The sequence below is a fragment of the Bradysia coprophila genome, unplaced genomic scaffold (assembly GCF_014529535.1).
Source record: "Bradysia coprophila strain Holo2 unplaced genomic scaffold, BU_Bcop_v1 contig_297, whole genome shotgun sequence".
Lineage (NCBI taxonomy): Eukaryota > Metazoa > Arthropoda > Insecta > Diptera > Sciaridae > Bradysia > Bradysia coprophila.
Window position 1 is genome coordinate 443,598 of NW_023503555.1, and position 21,417 is coordinate 465,014.

At 35.5% G+C, this 21,417-nt stretch overlaps 2 protein-coding genes across 3 annotated transcripts in view; one reads left to right on the forward strand and one right to left on the reverse strand.

The window, feature by feature from the left end:
• Positions 1 to 21,417, forward strand: part of LOC119078655 — a 56,371-nt gene that overhangs the window by 28,982 nt on the left and 5,972 nt on the right. For both annotated transcript variants that reach the window (XM_037186253.1, XM_037186252.1), the window contains one exon: positions 214 to 425. In XM_037186253.1, coding sequence (XP_037042148.1) covers positions 214 to 425 — 212 coding nt within the window. The remainder of the gene's footprint in view (positions 1 to 213; positions 426 to 21,417) is intronic.
• On the reverse strand, positions 17,515 to 19,790 carry LOC119078656 (cell cycle checkpoint protein RAD17). The gene is made up of 9 exons (XM_037186254.1): positions 19,645 to 19,790; positions 19,481 to 19,540; positions 18,872 to 19,416; positions 18,657 to 18,785; positions 18,411 to 18,595; positions 18,209 to 18,349; positions 17,937 to 18,136; positions 17,765 to 17,880; positions 17,515 to 17,706 (listed from the first exon to the last, which is right to left on the reverse strand). Exons 1-9 carry the CDS (start codon positions 19,657 to 19,659, stop codon positions 17,586 to 17,588), a joined length of 1,512 nt encoding a protein of 503 aa, XP_037042149.1. The 5' UTR covers positions 19,660 to 19,790; the 3' UTR covers positions 17,515 to 17,585.

The following is a 21,417-nucleotide window of genomic DNA, read 5'->3' on the forward strand; positions in this document are numbered from 1 at the left end:
GAATTTTTACTACAAAAAAAGTTTCAGCTCAAGATTTAGCTGGGACGCGATAAACTACAATAACATAATGGGATAAAAACAAACTTCATACATACAATGAAGACCAGCAACTCTCCTTCCAACATCATACAATTGCTTATAAAAACAATCTTAAGAATAAGAAAATTGTTGTCTAACGAAAAATTAAAAAGTCTTTTTTTTATATATTTCCAGTTCACAATGTAACCGCGCACATATCTCGAATTTATACGGAAGCTTTGTGCAAATTCCCGAAACCAAAAATTATTCCAATCGTGGCTGCATCAAAAACATACGTTCCCCATTGTACCGTTCTGCATCGTTGCGGAGATGATACTGGATGCTGTCACACGGACGCTTTAACTTGTGTACCAAAACGAACTGCCACAGTGGATTTATATTTTTATGTAAGTGTATTGTTTAGTATCTACTTTATGTTTCTGTTTTATTTTTATGGTTTCAAAGTCGGTGGGATTTATTTTGTCGTATGTGAAATGACATGGCTATGGTATGACTAAACTAAGTCGTATTAAATCACTCCAAAGTTTTTCAAAAATATTTCGTAGTTTTTGTTAAAATATGTAAAAAGTTTTTTAAGATTACATAAATTACGTGACCTAAGTTAAGAGGCATTGTTACTTACCTGAAATTAGAGTCTACATTTGGGCGTTTTGAAAAACGTAAGATGACAATAACCTCTACAGCTTTCAATCAAAAATATCTTTTTTTTGTTGGAGCTTGACCATCTCTGAGAGATGTCAGCAGTTTATGGACATGTAAGCCAACTGTTAACTTTGAAGTGTCTACTGTCGTTTTAAGTTTTTCCAAAATGAAGTTTGGAAAAACAAATCGGCGAAAATACGATATGAAACGCCAAAATATAGACTCTAATTTCAGCTAAGTATCCATGCCTCTTAACGTAAGCGAACAAAGTAAAAGTAAAATTGAATGGTGCTTCTACACCAGATGTAAACTTGGTTCTCCAAAACGAAGCTGAGTTGTAGCTAAATTAAAAAGTTGGAACTCCTCAAAAAAAATATGACCCGCTTGCATAGCACTGGACTTAGCATTAACATAATTTGGAGACTGATGGTATTTCTTTCGAAGACAATAGTCATGTTTTCAATACGTGTTAAAACACCCAACAATAGCAAGTGTATCCGCATTCATGTGTGGATGCTTTTTGACGTCTGACATACCAAGTGTAATGTTAAGAGCAGCGCTATGCCACTCGAAAACTATGATGTGGCTTGTCGAGAATAGTCCCTTGTTATATAAATAATTAATGACATCACCCCTTGAGCGATACGCACAAAACCTCGTCAACTATGATTCTTTGCGAACCGTAACTCTTTCAGAATGACTTCAAAAGAAAAATATGGCTTCGAGAGAAATCATGACACCTCTGGGATTACTACTCCCTTAGAATTAGATCTACTGGATCTAGTAATCCCGAATGACTATAGCCGAGTTGCACTGTTCTCATTCTTTCGCCGAAACATTCTTCCATATTCTCCTCATACATTAATTGTTATGAAAATGTATTCAAATGTTACCCCCCACATCATCCGGTTCCATCGGCAAAAAGTTCATTAGTTCCATTGAAATCTATGCTACAGTAATTTGATATAAAATTTCATATTTTCCCATGAACACATCAAAACTCTGAACTATTTTAATTATAATTTCGAAGCGATATATAGTCAGACCGCACCGTACAGCTTATTTGCATTTCAGTCGGTGATTTCACAAGAGGTAAATTGTTATGAAAATGTGTAACGGATTGCCGTCAAAACAATCCCCATGCGATCATAAAATGTCTGTCGAGTAAAGTGATTATTTTCAAATCATTTAACCTGAATGTATAGATATGTAATACCGGAATGGCAATAAATTATTTATTCACGAAACGAACATCATTGTGACTTATCAATCCAAATAATTGAATGGGAACGGTGATGTGCTGTGACTCATATTAATAAATTGGCTTTATTAGAGAGAAGAAAAATCAGGTGAAATGCAATGGGAAAAGTTGGAGGAAAAAAATTTCTTTTCGCATAAAATCAAATTTTTCTATTTGATGGATTCGATTAACTTGAGTGCAAAAATTTATTGCTGGAAATATTGTCACGAAACGAAAATATTTAAGTTTTTGAAGTGCTTTGCGGATTGAAAGATTGGTTAAAATTGCGCATCATGACAAAATATAGTTCTCTGCTATTGATTGACATGAACTTTTATTACTTTGCTTGTGCTCACAAGAACCAGAACATAAAAACTTAACAATTCAATACATCACTCAAACCCCCTTTCAAACTATTGGTTTGAATAAAGCCTGTAATGCAAATAGACCCTAATTGCTCGTTGTTCCACTACTACTACTACGACTGCTACTTCTTTTGATTTAAGAGCCTGATCTTCTACTTCATTAGTTAAGATCCCAATCTTCTATGATAAGATCTATTTAGCTAGAGCTCGTCACTTATATTTTTCGTTGCTATCGACAACAGATGACCCTTTGTCCGTGTTCCAATTTGCTCCTAACAAACCCATCTCTTTGACTAAACAAATTTGCGCGAAGGAAATCTGTTTTTGTTTATATTATAATTAGAGCAGCAGTTAGAGTCCTTCCCATTTTACGTGAGTTGTATAAAGCAAAATTTAGGAGACAGTGGAATTGAAGTTCGAAACAAGTCAGACTACTATACTGAGCCTGATCTTGATCTGAACCTGCTTTTGACCAGTACCTGTGCTTGCATACATCATGTTTTCTTCCCAGTATTCAAATCCGATTTCCTGATTGTTAACTGTATCCACTAAAATTCGACCTAATTTTTTCGGTACCTAATAATATTGGGATTTTTCTATAAAGAAAATTTATTTAATTTCATCATTTCGATAATACTGACAAACATTGTTTTTCTTCATATCATCAGAAAAGAGGGAACGGAGCGAGCGAAAAATTTTGTGGATTGAGCTTACGGATGAATGTAAATGTACTTTGAATTCTGTTCCTTTGAAATGACGAGAGTACAGAGGAAAATGTTTGTTGACTAATTCACTAATTCAAAGTTTTTGAAATGAGGACAATCGCATAACGAAACCCGGTGCCATTAGCCACAGTATTATAAGGAGACTATTGGCACACGGTTCCATTAGCCACAGTATTATTAAGAGACTATTGGCATCCGGAAAAATTAAAATTTGAATTAAAAGCCGGATATTTTGAAAATTAAAATTGTTTTGTACACAATCCGAGGGAATCCATATTGTTACGAAATGTAACGTAAAGGCTGATTGTTCGATCCTGAGGAATTCATCCTTTTACGAAATGTAATGTAAATATAGTTTGTTCGATCTTAGAGAATTCGATACTAGGGAATTAATCCTTCTACGAAATATAACGCAAAAATGCGTTTTGTAGAATACTAGGGAATTCGTCCTTTTACGAAATGTAACGTAAATGTAGTTTGTTAGATCTTAGGGAATTCATCATATTGAGAAATGTAATGCAAAGGCTCGATACCTTTACGTTACATTTCGTGAAAGAATGAATTCCCTATGATCCAACAAAACGGCTTAACGTTTCATTTCGTAGGAGGACAAATTCCCTAGTATTCTACAACACGCATTTACGTTATATTTCGTAAATTTATTCAAATTTTAATTTTTCCGAGAGACAATAGTCTCCTTATAATACTGTGGCTAATGGCACCAGGTGCCAATAATCTCTTTATAATACTGTGGCTAATGGCACCAATGACATAATAGTTGGACCCGACTATTATATCATTGAATGACACCGGGTGCCAATAGTCTCTCTATAAAACCGTGGCTAATGGCACCAGGTGCGATTAGCATTAGTATAATAAAGAGACTATTGGCATCCGGCGCCATTAGCCACAGTATTATAAAGAGCCTATTGGCACCCGGTGCCAATAGTCTCTTCCTATTTTATACTATTTGTACCCAAAGTATTTCTCCACTTACTTTATACAGATACTATCCAAAGCGACTTATTTTTTTTATAATTCCAAGATAATAATTTCAGTTGAAATTATCCCCATCATCAGGCACATCATTATTCATATGTTATGAAATTATCGAAGAACTATCAACAAAATGACCCACAATATGCCCAACATATTTTAACATGCAACTTACAACCGTTTTTTTTATATCCTCTTCGTGACCAATCAAGTGCGACGGTATGTTTGTTTTCGAGTTAATAATAACAATTTAACAATTATATATGGGGTTATACATATAAAATATAAGTTTTATGTGTTGCTTACTCAACATAATGATCGTCTGGTCTTGAAAAAAATAAATAAAATGAAATCGCATGAAATTGCTAAGACGAAACACTTTACCTTAGGTCAGTGTATTTATATATCCGTCCAGTTCATTTATTGTATATTTCTTTTGTTTATCTTAAAAAAAATAAAAACACAAAATATTGCGGTGGCGATTGAGGTAGGTTCAGTTATTACACCTCACAATTCACAAATATTTATTTTTCATTTTGTGTTTTTTATGTTTCTTTTAAAACAACAGTTTAATTGCACGTCAATACCGTCTGTATTACCCAAGGGACTGATTGAGATTTTATTTATTCATTGTTTGTGTTGACCATGCTGATTGATGGCTTTCGTTATCTGAGCTGATTTGTAACGGTCGGCCGCTTTGAATTTAATTCTTTTTTATTTTGTTACTGTGTCGCACTGTGGCAACAAAGGATAAAAATATCTCTGATTCGATCAAATTTATTACATTGCTACTGCAAACCGAAAAAATATTTTATTTTTTATTTATTGAGTTCTCTGTTATTTCCCTTTAGCTTGTTCGAAATGCTGCACAGCAATTGATTAATGGAAATGATGAATTTATTTGTAAAGGTAAAGGTTTAAGCTAATCGGACTGATATAATTGATTGAGTTGTTATTTTGATGGTTGGTTTTTGTGGGTTCGCAGTAAATTCGGCCGAAAAGAATGGAAGAAAAACAGAGAAAGTTGGGCAATCAGTTATAAAGTTACCATTTAATTTGGAGACTGTTACGTAGGCGATTCAAAGGTAAAAGTTTTGTCAAATGGAATTTTTATCTTGCCTCAATATTTGGAGGAAAATAATCGCCGAGAATTAGTGTAATGAATCTAATCTGCCCATGTAAAAATGGTGTTGTATTTCTGGTATGCTAAAGTATTTATCGGAAAGCACAATTCTTTTGGATTCTACAAGAGAAACAGAAGAAATCAAAGTGTTTGAACAGAATGACAGTATTAAGATTCTAATGAAGTCGACAAGTTCAAACATTTACAAGACATCAACTGCTTCAATCTCTCCCAAAAGCACTTCTAAATGTATTCTTCAATGGGAAGAGACCTACGATTATATACTTGTTAGAATACACATTTGGAAGTGTTTTTGGAAGAGTTGATCCATTATAAACGTTCCTACGGAAAAATTGCGTTATCGACTACAGGTCTCATTTTTTTGTAACGAACCTTAACCTGATTCGGTCTTACAGAACTACGTTAGAGATGAGAGATAGTCTGATCAGACTATGTCTGCCAGAGAGCTGATTTGAAGAATTGAATTTGATTGATTACCTACGCTCTGTTAAAACACCATTTTGACGATTAACAACGGTTCGAAATAAACTCCAACGGCATAAGGCCAGCTACAACACCCCATACTCAGTTCCGTGGAACATCGAAGCTGCCTTCTCTACTCTCCAAACATTCGCTATATTTTTAGTCACAACTCTCGTGTCGTGGATCTACTAACACCAAGCGGTGCGTTTACTGTACCTGTAGGTCTTTCCAAGGCCGACATTCGTACAACATTACAACAATTTAAAATAATTTTTTCTTGAGTTATTATCGAAAAACTGTTTTCGGTACCCCCTGACATGTCTTCATTTTTGAACACTTTTCACAGAAAACAATTATTTTTGAGAAAAAGTGAAAGATACGTGCTTCCTTTGAAAGACGAATCCAACGAATCCAACGAGCTATCACACATTAAAATCGGAGACCGCTTGTTCCCCAATCACCTGAAGATTTGGCGATATCAGTGTTAATCCCTAAAAGATTTAAATCTAGGTGTCCATATTTCTATCTGTGTTCGAGCCTAGCTCTTTATAAAAAACCGTGTGCACTACTCACGTTTTCGTGTTAGTGGTGGGTGTGATATAATTTTTCAATGAATTTCGGGTCATAATTCATCTAGGTAGTATACCTCTATGGCGCTACTTTATCAATCCAAAATTGAAAGCGTCACTGTAATAATTTGTAGAAATTGTAATTTTCCAAGAAAATAGCAATTTTCCAATTCACTCTCAAATGCGTTGCATTTATCCACTGCAAATTGTTATTTATAAATAAACATTTTGTCATTTGACCGTGACCCCTTTGTTTACTTAAACGAAATAACGTAAACAATAAATTAAGAACACGAGTCGAGTAGTAAACTCTTTTCTAAGAAAGTCCATTTATTATTTGGATGAATCTGACTTTTAAAACCCCTTCAGCTGTAATTTATAACGAATAATAAATATTCCTGAGCGAGCATAGTAAGAGTCAATCAGTTCAATTAGCTCGAGTGCAAACAATGTATCATTCGATTCATTCATTCATTTTCTATGAATTGATAACGTTTTGTTGTTCGTTTCGAGTTAATTTTATTTTTGTGTGTGAAATCAAAGCATTCCTTCTTACGTATTTGTACACACATTGCGTTCGGATTGTAATGCATGTCTGACTAAACATTGTGGTATGCAATGAAAGCAATAAAAGATCAACAACGCAACGGTTAACACAATTTTATTTATTTTTATTTTAAATAAAACGAAATTGCGACGTCACTTTTCATTAGACTTTACCTTTATACGGCTATCCTTGAATGGGGTTATTGGCTTTTTAAACAACATGACGTTTTTTTTCCCGATAAGTTATAAATTGAACTTGATGTAATGTATGTTTGTATAATAGCTCATCGTAAATGAATAGAGTTTATTTTTCCAATCGTACAACAAAAACTTTAATTACCAATTTACTTTTCATTTATTTTTACTTATAATATTCCCGGTGGCGTTGATGCAACGAGATCTATTATACCTATATGTTCTCATATTATAAAAGAGTATCGATCGTGATCAAATATAAAATTGAATGTTAACAAAATCGAACTTCATCGAAACATTCTTTTTTATGTAACTCATCTGTTTTACAAATTACACACAGTTTAACTCGAACAAGAAAAGTGTTGGTTAAGCGAATAATTTTCGATTTTACAATTGGTATTCTAAATGACGGAGTTGCAGTAATAAGTTTGGAAACGAAGAGATTTCCCTTTACAGATCACGGTGGGACTGAAAAAGTTTTTCTTCAAAAAAGTCGTAAACATTTCCTACTGGATTTGAAAAGTCCTCACGACTAATCCCAAATTCAAAATCTTTTATATCGATCCTTGAAAGAAATCGATTTTACTTCGACTAGCCACACGAAACATTTACGGCAAAACTCCTTGTGTCTATTTTGTCAACTTTCGATATTATTTTTAAGTAGCACAGGCCCTCCCTCAGCCTTACAACGATACCTCACACACCACCACTTGAACATGGGAAGGCGGAGAAAAATTCTTATATCGACAATTTTTGAGTTTTGGTACATTCTTTTCAAACCTTCAAAGACAACAAAGCCCAATCGATAACAACGACAAAACATTAGCATGCAAGTCAGCCTAATGAGATCTTATATAGCAAAGCAAAATGCATGTTGAACTAAATGAAGTAAAAGATTTCGCATCAATGACTTGAAAATTGTCAGATCATAGGAAGTAATAGATCAGACAATTATACTCATGATATTATACTTCATACAAACAACAAAAACATCCAAATTTTCGGTTTCAGAACTTAGAGGAACTTTCAAAGTTCATAAAGATTTTTGGATTTGCGTTAAAACTAAACTTTCCACCCAATTTTCCAAAACTGTTTTGTTGTAAGTTCCTCATGACATTGTTAGTTAAATAAATATTAGTTTGGCCTAGGTGATGATGCAACTTCTGTCCGAGATTTCCCTCGAGACATTTTTAATTGGGAACAGAATTTCCAGAATTTCTACAATGAACCGAACATTTTACAAAACTGAATTCGACGTAATCAGGGCCTATATTTGGGAAATTGAATTTCCCAATTTGGCAGAATTTTCCAAAATTTGCTAAAATTTTCCAACATTTGCCAAAGTTTGCTAGAATTTGCTATAAGAAAATTTGGCAAATTTTAGGAAATTTGGAAAATTCAATTTCCCAAAAATAGGCCCTGGACGTAATAGCAATATAAGCTTTCGAACTTTCCCGTCATTCTGTGACTATTACATTGTAAAGACCCGTGAATCTATTCTCCAAGAGTACAACTACAATCATCAGATGGCAACTGCTTTACCGACTTTTTATCGAAAACAGGGAAATTTCCCTAATAGCAGTAGTCAGGGAGGAGGGAACAAAGGATCTTTGATCTGGGCTCCTGCTTCTCAATGGAAGAAGCCTCCCAAATCTCTAATCTAATCTATCTAACGTTGCAGTCTAAGAAATCTACAAGTCGGAAGTTGCAGTCAATAAACAATCGTGCTGTCAGCATCTGCTATCTGAAAATTACAATACTTTCCAAAAACGGGACATTTCAGTAACATCACAAGTTAGATCTTTTGTCTTAGCCAAGCTAAAACGCGTAATCGACAACGAAAATAAAAAGAAACTTTTGTCAAGTTTCAGTCTCTCTTCCTAGAGTACTAATATTTGACTGTACACGTACTGGAGATAGACCTTTTACGGACAAAAACATCATCTGCTGCTGACAGCAACCCGAAAATATTCGTAAATTATACGTAATGTCGCCTTATATAGCAAAATGAATGTTAAAACGAATGAAGTAATAGATTTTATCACAAAATACTTATAGATCAAATTTAGTAACAGATTCGATAACTGTCTTTACGATCTGAGCTGCGTATAGGTCTGTTCCAAGGCCATTCGAATTGTCGAATTACTGTCAAATTTTATCCATTTATATGTCATCTTATCAATATTTGTATGAAAACCGAGCTCTGTGGATGAAATCGTGTTCGTTCGGTTAGTCAAATTTCGTGCAGCTGCCTTGTTCGAGTAAAAAAAGGTAATTAGCATATAATTTTGGGATAATCAGCAATCGACATCTGAGAAGCGAAATGCAAAATTGATGTGTGTGGGACACAATTTTCCCACAGTTCCTTTAATAAATCTGACTTCTCCGTCTCACTCGGTTCAGAGCATAATGTCAAGCATAACTATCTCTGTATTGTTTTCGATCCACAATCCAAACGTTCCCATATTTTTTGTATTCATAAATTCAACAAAATGCGAAACCTTTATGTGACATGAATGTTTATTTCCGAAAAGGAAAAGCTTTTTCTATGTTTCCTTTGTCTGGGAAAGGCTCACTTTGCATGCAACAAATTAAGTGTCAGACATCGTAACACCTTTTTAATCTAATGCATCCGTTAATTACAAAAAACACAATGCATCCGCGCACTCCCATTGAAACGATTCCTTGCATAATAAAATTTTCAACCTTCCAAAGCGTTTTTCTGTCGCACATTTTTTTGCGTTTTCATATTCCGAAATTGATGTCATGTTCACAAAAGAGACAATGCAAAATTGGATGTCGCTACCTGGAAATACCCGGTCGGAAAGAAAAAAATTGTATGGGGTAGGGAAGCATCTAGTCCGGCTTAACGGACCATCGTTTCGAACTCCCCTAGGGTCACTCTGTTTTGAACCGCAATCAATTTTTGGGTGCATTTCGGTAAAACTTTATTTTTGTTCAGGGGGGGTGTGGGAAACAACAAGAAATTTCACATCGGTTACCGACAACGACGAGTTCCAGCTAATGTGATCTATTATAGTAATCTGGATGTTAAAACGAATGAAGTAAAAGATTTTCCATCAATCACTTAGGAGTATTTAGATAATTGGAAGTAGTGATAGACTCGATTATTGGTGTCATGGACATGTTTTTGCAGTATGCGACCTGTCAAATGTCTATTAATTTCAAAAGAAAATTGTTAATTTGCTCTATATCCTGACCGAGACAATAGATACTACAAAACTAATCGCAAAGCTATGAGTACCAGCCATATTATCTAGACTCTTTTTGTAAAAATGTTTATTTTAGTTCATGTTGCATTAAGGCATTCCATTTACATCATGACTGTTTACATTCCACGATCTTAATATTTCACATGACAATATTGTTTAGGAATAAAAGATACACAGCACACACATACACGTATCGATCGCAAAGGCCAAGTCCCATACTAGACAATATTGATTCGCTGGTAAGTAAAATGAAAAAGGACGAGGTAACATGAACCCTATCGCATGGAAATTATAATGGCTTTTCGCCTATTACAATATATTCAAACGAACCCAAAAAAAACATTTTTTTCTTCTCCTTCTCCTTTTCCAAAATGAAGAAAAGAAAACATTTATCTAAAAATAGCATAAATCTTTTAAGATATTGATGATGTTATTGGTTCATATAAATTCTCCCGTTGTTATATTTAATGCATTGCGATGGGTTAACTTGGGTAAAATATTGTGGGTTTGTTCGGGGTTTTTCTCGCATAACGTTCCGGTTTTGTTTACTATAACTGTAAATTTATTACGATATAAACAAGGCAACCACCCATCGTTTAATGGAATATGTGCAATATGAAGAACAAAACGTGCAACAAGTTGTAGAAAAACAAAACACTGCACCCAGCTAATGAGCGCGGAAAGTCTCATTAATAATTTGATGTGACAACTGAATGTAAGGTCTCAGATTGTCCGACAACAAGTTTTTTAGACGCAATTCGCACCCGGGTGCGAATAGTGCCAGTATTATTGTAAAAATGCTATTCGCAATCGGGTGGAAATAGTGCAACCATAATTGTGGACACTATCGCACCCGAAGTTTGTACAAGGATAAATTCAGTAGGATCGAACCAAACCACTTCCTTATCAAACAAAACAGATTACATTTCATAAGAAGACAAATTCCCGAATGTCGAACATCTTCCCTAGGTACGAACCAAGCACATTATGGCTTATACATTTTGTTCAAGGTCAAGTACAGTAGTAATGAACAGAACACCTTAACATTGCAGTGCAGTATACAAAAGGATAAATTCAGTAACGTCCCACCTGTGCACTAATTCTACATTTCAATTATATGTATGTCCATTTACACTTACTGTGTCCACTGATGGTCCGTTGAAAAGGGGTAAAGTTAAAAATATCGAACGTCCTACACCTGTAAACAGGTGGAAATATGTTTTTGTTGCCTTTGTCAGAATGATAGATCGAGACAGATTCTCTGAACAACTTTTCTAAAAAAAATGGTTTCCTATAGAAATGACTATTTTTGTCCAGAAAGAAAGTAGTTGGTTCCAATAGTGTCCTTGTAACTTTACAATGAACCAATTAAAAAAAAAATTGTGACATTCTGGTGCGAATAACATCTACTAAAATAGTCCATATTTGCACCCGGGTGCGAATAGCTTCTACAATAGCATTGATTAGAAATATACGATATACCTACTAATAGCACCCGGCCGGGGGCGAATAGTCACTTCCAATAGATTTCTAGTTTTTACTGGTCTCCCAGAAAAAGTGTCGTAATCATTGAAAAAAAGGCCAGAGAACCATCGCATCAGACACACTGTCGTCAATCTGTTACTGGATAAAAAATGCAAAATCTCAAACCCTACAACTTTTTATTTATAGTAAAATTGAAACTCTTCGAGCCCCATACAAAAATTGCCCAAAAACATTTTACCGATTCGTTTAGAAAAACTTCCGAACTTTTTATCGCGTAAAGTCTTTCGGATGACACGTACTGGCACATTGCCAATTTTCGTTGCAATCCGCTGGCGAACCACATCCTACCCAATTCTCGTCATTTTTTCTACCTCTAGTTGTGTAACACCAACTGCCCGAATTTTGATCGGCGCACCATGACCAACAATAGCCTTTGTAACATCCTGATTGAGCGTCGGCTGGTTGAATGATGACGACTGTGGCTATAGCAGTGAACAGTAGGCAAGCCATAAAAAATCCGCGTCCGTTATTGAACATCTGAATTGAAAGTTTTGTTAGGAATTTAAGTTCAATTCGAACTAATGACTAGAAAAATTTCAAAAAGAAGAACCTTGCAATTGTAGTTTACTTGAAATTTGTTTTACTGAATCAAATCACTGTTGCTGATACAATTGTATTACTGAATGAACCATTTCGGAGCAAGCCCTTTTATACTACACTCCGTAAGATCTTAGGTTCCAAATATCCACTTAAAAATCGTTTGGGTAATATTTCAGGTTTCCGAGAACTAATCAGTTCTTACATAGAATTGTTTCAGTTGGTGCGATTCCCAATTTGCTTAAAGATCGAACGTATAATTAGTGGCAATGTAACGAACGTAATATCATAAACACATTCCGTGTGTATCATTGACTTTATTGTTCTTCTTTTCTGTAGCGATAAATCCCGCAGAAATACCTTGGTGAAACGAATGGGTGATGTGCTAAAGATTGGTCGGTCGAATAGTGTGTATAAATGGTACCTATCTGGTAAGAAGGTTGAAAGGGACCATTCATAACTTTGCGTAATACACAAAAAGAAAACGTCTTTTGTAGAATACTCACTGCTTAATAACAAAAAATCGTAGTTTTGTGTACTACGCTTTGCCTTTGCCAGCTAAAGCTGACATCTTACCTACCAGTGGTAGGCTACCACCAAGAAATTCAAAATATTGTGCTGGTATCCACTGCTATTTTTTGATCAGGTCTAACTCTCTGGCATGTGAATGCGGAATTCTAGATTCACAATCCAATTCTATTCTCTTTCTTTCTTCTTCGTCGTCTTCTTTGAAATGAATTCTTGGAGGACTCTCAAATTTTCATTCAAAATTTCCGAGTCAAAACTACATCTTTGAAATGACTCTATTTGTAAACTATCATAGGCATATCTAGAGTCGAATTACCGAATTACTTTTGTTTTTTTGTTTTTTAAATTCATACAAAATCTTTTACTTCATTAGTTTCAATACCAAATTTGCTGTATAAGATCTCATTGGACACAGAGCCTTTCATTTGTTTTTATTTCCCCTGTCAAGTCGATAACAGATGTCTGTCTGTTCGATTGAGACTCTCAACTTCAGATGCATGATCTCTAGCCCACTTTTAAAGTGGCAGATTTGAATAGATCGTAATTTGATTTCTTAGCGAAGCTGATTTTTGTCTGTTAAGTGGGCGTTTCAATGCCACATTGCGATGAGTATTATACATTAAGCATAATGTCGAGATTTATTTAAATGAAACAATAAATATATTGACGTGATTAAAACAACTCACCGAGCTCAGTTGGAAGGCAATTGTACAAGTCACATAAATTTGCCACACCTTCAACAACATAATGTTAGAATGTCTGCAAAAAAAAAGAATGTTCGTACACACATATCTTTCATACCATTCATAACTTCATGAGCTTCACGAGTCTATAAATTACAATGGCTGACGATTGTATCACTTCTTTGTTGTTATGCCATTGAATGAAAAGTATTCCTTTTTAAAACGTTTTTTTTTTCTTGTGTGGCTTGTGTCACTTGTCAAGATTCAGATTCGTATGAATGCTTTATCTGTCTCTGTTAAACTTTCTTCCAAACATCCATTCATAAATCAAATTTAAAGAGACACTGGTGTGGTATACGTTGTTATATAGGTGTACGATGGTACAAATAGTTTTCTTTTTCGACGTTTAAATGAATGACGGACTGTGCGGTGTTCGAAAGTTGTATAACCTTTTTTTTTCCTTCTGCCCTGTGATATATATAAAATAATAACAAAAACCGAATTGGAAAGATATTGATTGGATTTTCAACATTGTGGGAGCGCTCATATAAAGCTCTGCATGAAGTATGTCGAGCCATAAGCCAATATATATATCGGAAATGTATTTATTGTAGAGAAAAAAAAGTAACGTCATTCACAGTCTGGAACGTCGAAGTGTATCAAATAACAAATAACATTAGTGACTACACAGACCCGTACGGTACCTTGGCGTACGATGGCGCTCTCAATAGATTTGAATTGATTTCCATTTATTCATCAAAAGATTGGTAAAAACCTGACAGTGTCGATGTCTAAAAAAAACGTTTAATCATGTGTTATCGACAACGACAACAATAAAGCGTATGAACTGTGGTTGACTCTCTCTTATATAGAATAAAAGTGAATGTTAAAACTGATGAAGTAAAAGATTTTTGCTAAAAACACGGCAATTATTTCAACAAAAGGAGTAACAGACTTTGTGATACTGTGACACTGGTACCGTATGTTAAAGGTTAAGTTGCTGTGGTGTGCAGCAGATAAGAAAGGCTCTTAAGCATTTGAAGCCCTAGGTGAATTTCTGAATCAATTATTCAAACCGAAAATTGAATTACCACTCTGTAGATGTAGAGTCAAGAGTCCTACCTACCTTCTTAAAACGCTAGACAGCTTAGAAATTGGTTGACCAACGTTGCCTGACTTTACCTTTCATTTCTCTTTGAATTACAGTGATATAAACCGAAGTTGTGCCTAAGTTTCTTTCAGCTGTCCACAGTCCACTCAATATACTGGTCATACGTTTTCATCCCACCACTACCATGCCGTTGTCATTGTATTTCTATTGTTTCATCTCTAAGGCATACAATTATAGTGATTGTGTTTGTATGAGTGGGCCAGTTGGTAACAGAGCTGAAGCAAACATAGACACAGATTCGGTTGATATTAACTACATAAAGTTTTATCAAACACTATACTTTGAACAAAAGAAGCAACAGATGGTGCTTACCGCTTCTAAAAGGTTAAGGTAAAACTAGCTGATGCATGAATGAACACAACTTAGTCAGACATTCCAATTCCGAATGTTACAAACGTAAATGTAAATGGATTAGACTCGATCCGACCATGTCTGAGCCATACATATATGGAAGAAGACGTCTCTATCAAAATTTATTGACACCGAAAAAGGTCTCCAATATGGCTCTGTAATACTGAAGTCTATTTATATGTATAACTACTCGAACACAATAATATCCAGCAAATAAAAGAGTTAAACTTTGTGCTCCATATATAATACCTATTCATTTCTGTGCCATCGTTTCCGATTCGAAAAACAATGATATAACAAAAATACAACCGACCGTCCAGCAGAAAACAAGTATGTAATACCAATTTGGTATGCTGATGTGGTTTATCGATAAACATTTGTACGTGAGGGATTGTCTTCTTCTCGGGTTAAAGGGACGAAGCAAAAAAAAATTGTATTTGAATTTCTCTTGGGTAATGTTGTGGTCTGGACGGTAACTTTATCATGTTTTCAAGCATTTTTCATCATTAATTTATCATTTTCAATTTAAATTATTGTTGACGCGGGAAAATCTATTTCGTTTCGCTTTTTACGTGTGTTGTTGTTGTGGTCTTTTTATCTAAATTTGTATGTGGAGTGGATCTTGATAGAGCTCGTAAGGAAAAAGAAATAGCAGGAAGAAGAATGTAATTTATATGTTAGCTTATCTGTCGCCTATTTCTGCCACTGTTTGAATTTGTTAGGGAGAGTGTTGCGTGCGAATGAAGACGCTTGAAGTGGTAGCCTTAAGAGAAGCTCTGAATTTTTTAAGAGATAGACAGTGAACAGGAATCGTCTTCTCTACTTATTTCCAACCAATTCTTTCCTTTGAAGATTTTAGTGCTGACAAAGAAGTAATGAGTCCTGCAGTACTATTTTTCGAACAATTGTGATTTTAAATTCATGAAAATCAGTTAGTTTGAGATGTTCTACGACCACTAAACTTTGAGCCACTGAGAATCTCAAAACTGAGCGACTTACTTTCGGCCAAGGCATTTTTCCGATCGATTTTTTCTTGGCTGCACGGTGAAGAGTTGATTTAAAGATTGTCTTGGTCAGAAATAAGTCACTAATTCCTACGAATGTTTCTGTCAATATTATGTAATAATAATGGGAGAATTATTATGGTTGTATCATCTGTTTTCGACAGTGAGCGCAAAAACAAGAGATAGTCTGTTTGTAATGTATTATATAGCAAAACTAATGTCAGAACAAATGAAGTAAAAGATTTTGTGTCAACCATAGAACGCTAGAACAAAAGATATAACAAAATCTGTAACTACTTATGAAATACTAATCCTTTTGAGGCGTAGGGGACGAAACTAATTGTCGTGTATATGAAGAGTATACCATCTCAAACACTGATGCTGACTTTGACCTCACTATTCTGTTTAATTTTTTGATAACCATTGTATGGAAAAGAATATCCAACTTGTATGGTTTCGGCTCACTATTTCAGTCAGCTTGGGTGCTTGAGAGTACAAATTTATAGATTTTTCATTCATGGAACTAGAACGTCAGAGAATTCCACTTTTTTTTGGATTTAAGATGGAATTCTCTGACGTTCCCTATATCTCGAAAACGATACAACTATCTCTTCTTATTTTCATCGTGAATACAAATGGGCAGCCACACCAAATGACCGCAGAGGTGCTTTACAATTTCGAGCTAACAATTTCGAGGAACGGGTCCTATTGATGAAGGTGTTAGCTTTCAGTTGTTGTCATAGATGTTGTAAATTCTTCGTTTCTATTGCAAAACCTGACAAACCTTGGAAATCACTCCAGGGCAGTCTTTTTGTGTTGCCATATCTTTGAAAGATTTTTCCCATCTTCGAACTTGAATCGATAATTCAATTTCAATTAGGGATTTTAAAGACTTTTAAAGAGATAAAAAGTTCGGATTGGTGGACATTTAGGTGCGAGGTCATAAGACAGAAGCTAGTACATGCTCCGGAACGTTGAAATTCACTTTGAGCAAAATGGTTCCGCTAAAGGCCAACACACACTAGCATCTAATGTCAGTTGGGAATATGACATTTCTATTGTTAAAACCGGTTTAAACTGATTTTAGCTGTTTTAAACAATGGAAATACCGTATTCCCGATGACACTAGATGCTAGTGTGTTGGCCTTAAGAATATTTGATGGTCGATTTTGCATGTGGAATCATTCCGTCCTCTTTTAAGGTGGGACGAAGGCAGGACATGCGTATTATAAGAAAAGTGCGGACAGAGGAAATTGGGGTTCCAAAAAATATGCAAAAAGTTTGGACCGGATATGAAATTCGATTGAAATTTGTTCAAGGCCGCCGCCGTTGTAATAAATTGTTATCATGACAGCAGAGCACGGATGTGCTCAAGCAATATGATTTTTAGAGCATAGAATTTCAACTGTCTTAAAAGTGCTAAACGTCGATCAATCCATTGCATCAAGCGCACTATGTAAATTAGACGATGTGGTTCACTTACCTAAAACTGAGCTTCTTCGATGCGTGAAGATAATCTCAAATCCAACAACGAGCATATTTAAACGTTTGCTTCTTTTAATTCTTTCATTCAGATTGAACTTCGTTCTTGACGTTCTCAATACACATACTCACAAATCTCTTTTCTTAATAATACTAACAAAAGTTTGACAATCGGATGCCCAAACATTTGACGACACACTGGATGTAGACATCCCAAATTTGGTCATCTGATCAAGATGAGTCGTTTTTCTGCAACAAAAACGAAAATGTTTTTCATCATTTCAACAAATCGGTTAACTTGAAATACCTTTCATTGAACTTCTTCTGTCCTTTAACGGGAATCCAGCCCGATGCCGGATTTTCATTACTAACCATCACACCACGACAAGCTAATGCAAGACCAATCTCTGACATCGATTCGTCCTAATGATTGTTTGATTCAATCAAAATTTCAACTAAAAATCTCTAAGTCAACTCACCCTCCATTCGTTCAAATAGATGTCCGATTGGCTCATCAAATCAGCAGCTGACAAAACATCGTCAATGTCTCGGAAATGGCAAACGTAATTTGTGTGCAGCAGTGAAATGAACTTCGACGGCTGAGACAAAAAGTCGGTAGCTAGTTGTTCCGGCGAATGTTGCAGTGTCTTCAGGCCACTGGGTGGAGGTGGATCCATGTCTGTGGAGGTTGAATGATTAGAGGATTGAGTGTTCAAAGAACGGGTTAGAAACGTTGAAACAATCGACCCACATTTCGGATTCAACACTCTACCCAGAGCGTGGATAAACGAAATGGAATCATCGCAGCCAAGCGATCGAAATTTATTGTTTTTCTTGGTCCCTTTAGTTTTGGACGTTGTGTGCACAGCCTTGACGTCCAACGAACCACTATCTGCGCAAGAATGGAAATTGAATTTAGCAATTTCGTTAACGAACGGGCGACGGAGACGCACTTTTTTGCGTAGCGAAATGAAGATTGATTACCGCGTTCCGTATGTCTCCGTTCGATGTAAAAATTATGCTCTCGACCAGCTCATTGGACGGTTGCTTGTGCACCGATGAGAGACCAGTCGTAGACATGATCGACATTACTCGCTTCAGGCACTTTTTCAGAAGGCCAGTGGATGCGGCATTAAAACTGAAATTTTGGGGATTATGGTTTCGTTGGGCGATGAATCTAACGCGGATGTTTCGCTCACCTAATTTTGGTTATTTTGTTGGATTCAAGGACGGCGTCTCCGAATAAATTGTAGCTTATGTCCAGCTTTTTGGTCTTGGTGTCGGTGACTATAAATACTAGAGGTGACTTACCGTACATCGCGTAATTTCTAAAACGAGACAAACAGAAGCGAAATTGTATGGAAAGACCGTGGAAACGACCCAATCTTCAATTTGATCAAATTTTCATAATTACCCCAGCAGTTCGTTAAACTTCTCCGGATCCTTGAGGAAAATGTTTGGGAAATCCTCGACCAACAGTAACCGTTTACGTTGACTGGCAAACACAGACACATATCTGGACGATCGGTACAAAAAGTTCGAAAATTTGTCGTATTGCGTTTCGGTGTACGTGACTCCCATGTCATTGTCGTCTTTGTTGTTACGATTCAAATCAACGTCAAGCGGAACAATCCATTCGGAGATGTCGAAATCGAATTCCTTGGCAAGCAAACGGATCGTTGCAGTTTTGCCGCTGCCTGACGGACCCGTCAACAACAACACACTTCCGCTTGCATTATCCGCTTCCCATTTCCTAATCCAATCGCGAATTTCGTCAATCTTTTTGCTGTGAACGGCCAGATCGTCGATTGACTGGGGTGCAAATTTTTCAGTCCAATTTGACGACGAGAAATTGCTGTGAGTAGTCGGTGAATTGTCGACAAACGTACTGGATGGGCTTTTCCGTTCGTTGCTTTTCAATGAATTTTGTGAAGCAGTCCTGTTGAGGCGTTGACGTTTCTGTTGAAATAGTTGGTCAATTTTTCGGTTGATGAAAATAGAAACTCTGTTTCTGCATTCCTACCTGAGCCGGCTGCGTTGGTTCTTCATTTTCGTTGCCAAATATTGATGTAAACCACTTTTGCTGGAAATGAAATTCCATTGAAATTTTACGGTCAAATAAGTGCGGTCGGTTGCATGTGGAATTTATCTTAATTTTCACACAAATACCATCGACTTCAAACGTACCTGCTTTCCGCTCATATTTTATTGATCAGATCGAAGAAAATCATGTAACTAAACTAACTAAATCTAACGAAATTAAGTCAAGTGGCGGTCTCAAATAACATAAACAACAAAATAACATAACCAACAATGGATGTGTCAGATGAAATGTCACTTCAAAATAGAGCACAGTGTTGCCGAACGATATATTCAGAGGATTTATAGAGTCTTAGTGTATAGAGTCTACAGACGTCACGGAGCATTATTATTCATAATCAATGGCTTTTAACTAATTTTCTCTGTGGATGGAATTGTTTTTTTCGACTGTCAAAAATTATTTTTTGCTGTAACAATAGAAGAGACCTTTGTAATATGCTTACCCACTTGGCTAATTCCTTATTGCCTGGAAAGTCCGTTGACACCGATCTTAAATTAAGATTGAATGTATGCGCAAGTTTCCTTTTAATAATGTGTCTATAATTCAAATATTTATTTTGTTTCTGTCAAGTTTGACAGTATAACAAAAGACAAATTTGAATTACGTAGCTTCGCTTCGTGTAGCTAGAGTTACTAATAAAACATGTTGCACCAATATACTATCTCTAGCAATTACGATCATTTAAAAATTCGATTTAGGCAAAACAGATTTGAAAACCTCAGCTCCTCTATTAGGCCAGAGAGATGCTAATATGACGACTGGGTCGTTTCGACGGATAGAAGGAATATGTCGAATGACAGTTGGGTTTTTGAGAGAGAATTCAATACATTTTCTCTCAACCAATTTCAAAATCATTCGACATATTTCCTCTATCAGTCGAAACGACCCAGTCGTCATATTAGCATCTCTCTGTATTAGGCTAATTGCGAACAGTGTAACCAGAGATTCACAAACATCTTTACCACCTTAATAATTGTGGTTTGGTTTCTGGGAAGAGAGCGACCGTTCGATATTTTGTTGTAAATAAAGCCGAGACTTTCAGCTTTCGTATGAAACATGAAAAACGTAATACGTCACGCGAAAATGAAGTGTCCTTGTGACATAAATAACTATTGTTTTTGTTTTCGATTCGAAACCATCGGTTTCAAACAAAGAAATGATAACAGGTACCGATATCCCAAACAATTCTTGAATTTTGGTCAATTGTTTATTTCTTAAATTTGTGATTGTCTTCACACTACTTTATAGTCCGAGTTCCGAGTACTTATGCTATCCCGTCGGATTCGAGATCTTTATTCTTTATATAGTTTAGCACTTCCATTTATCTGAAACTGAACCGAAAATAAATCTTGAAGTGCTTTTACTCATCGTGATATAAGATATAAAGTTACTTCACTGATATAGTTATCTACTTTTTACTAATTACGGTTGAAAATTTAGGCAAACTGTTAACTTTTCTCAGAATCAGTCAAACTATTTTTTATTGAAAGCTAACACATTTTCGGTGGCTGTTGTCGTCTTACATTTGTATGAAATTATTTTAGTAAAAAGATATCGGCAACACGAAAAAGAGCTGATAAATAAATAAAACGCCCTAATGTAGATTTTAAGTACCGATTCCTCTTAACTTCTTCGTTTTATAGAAAAACTGTAATACTGTAAAATTACTGGAACTACCAATTTATACCTAACGCTTTCATACACTATCACATGGGACTATTTTTTGTACAAGTAACTCGTGACTTAAGCACCCGGACTATTAATTCGGTTTTTTCTATTCAGGAAAATATTTCGATCTGACATCACTGCGTTTTAAGAAAGTCGTATACAAAGAAAAAGATAAATGAAGAAAATATATG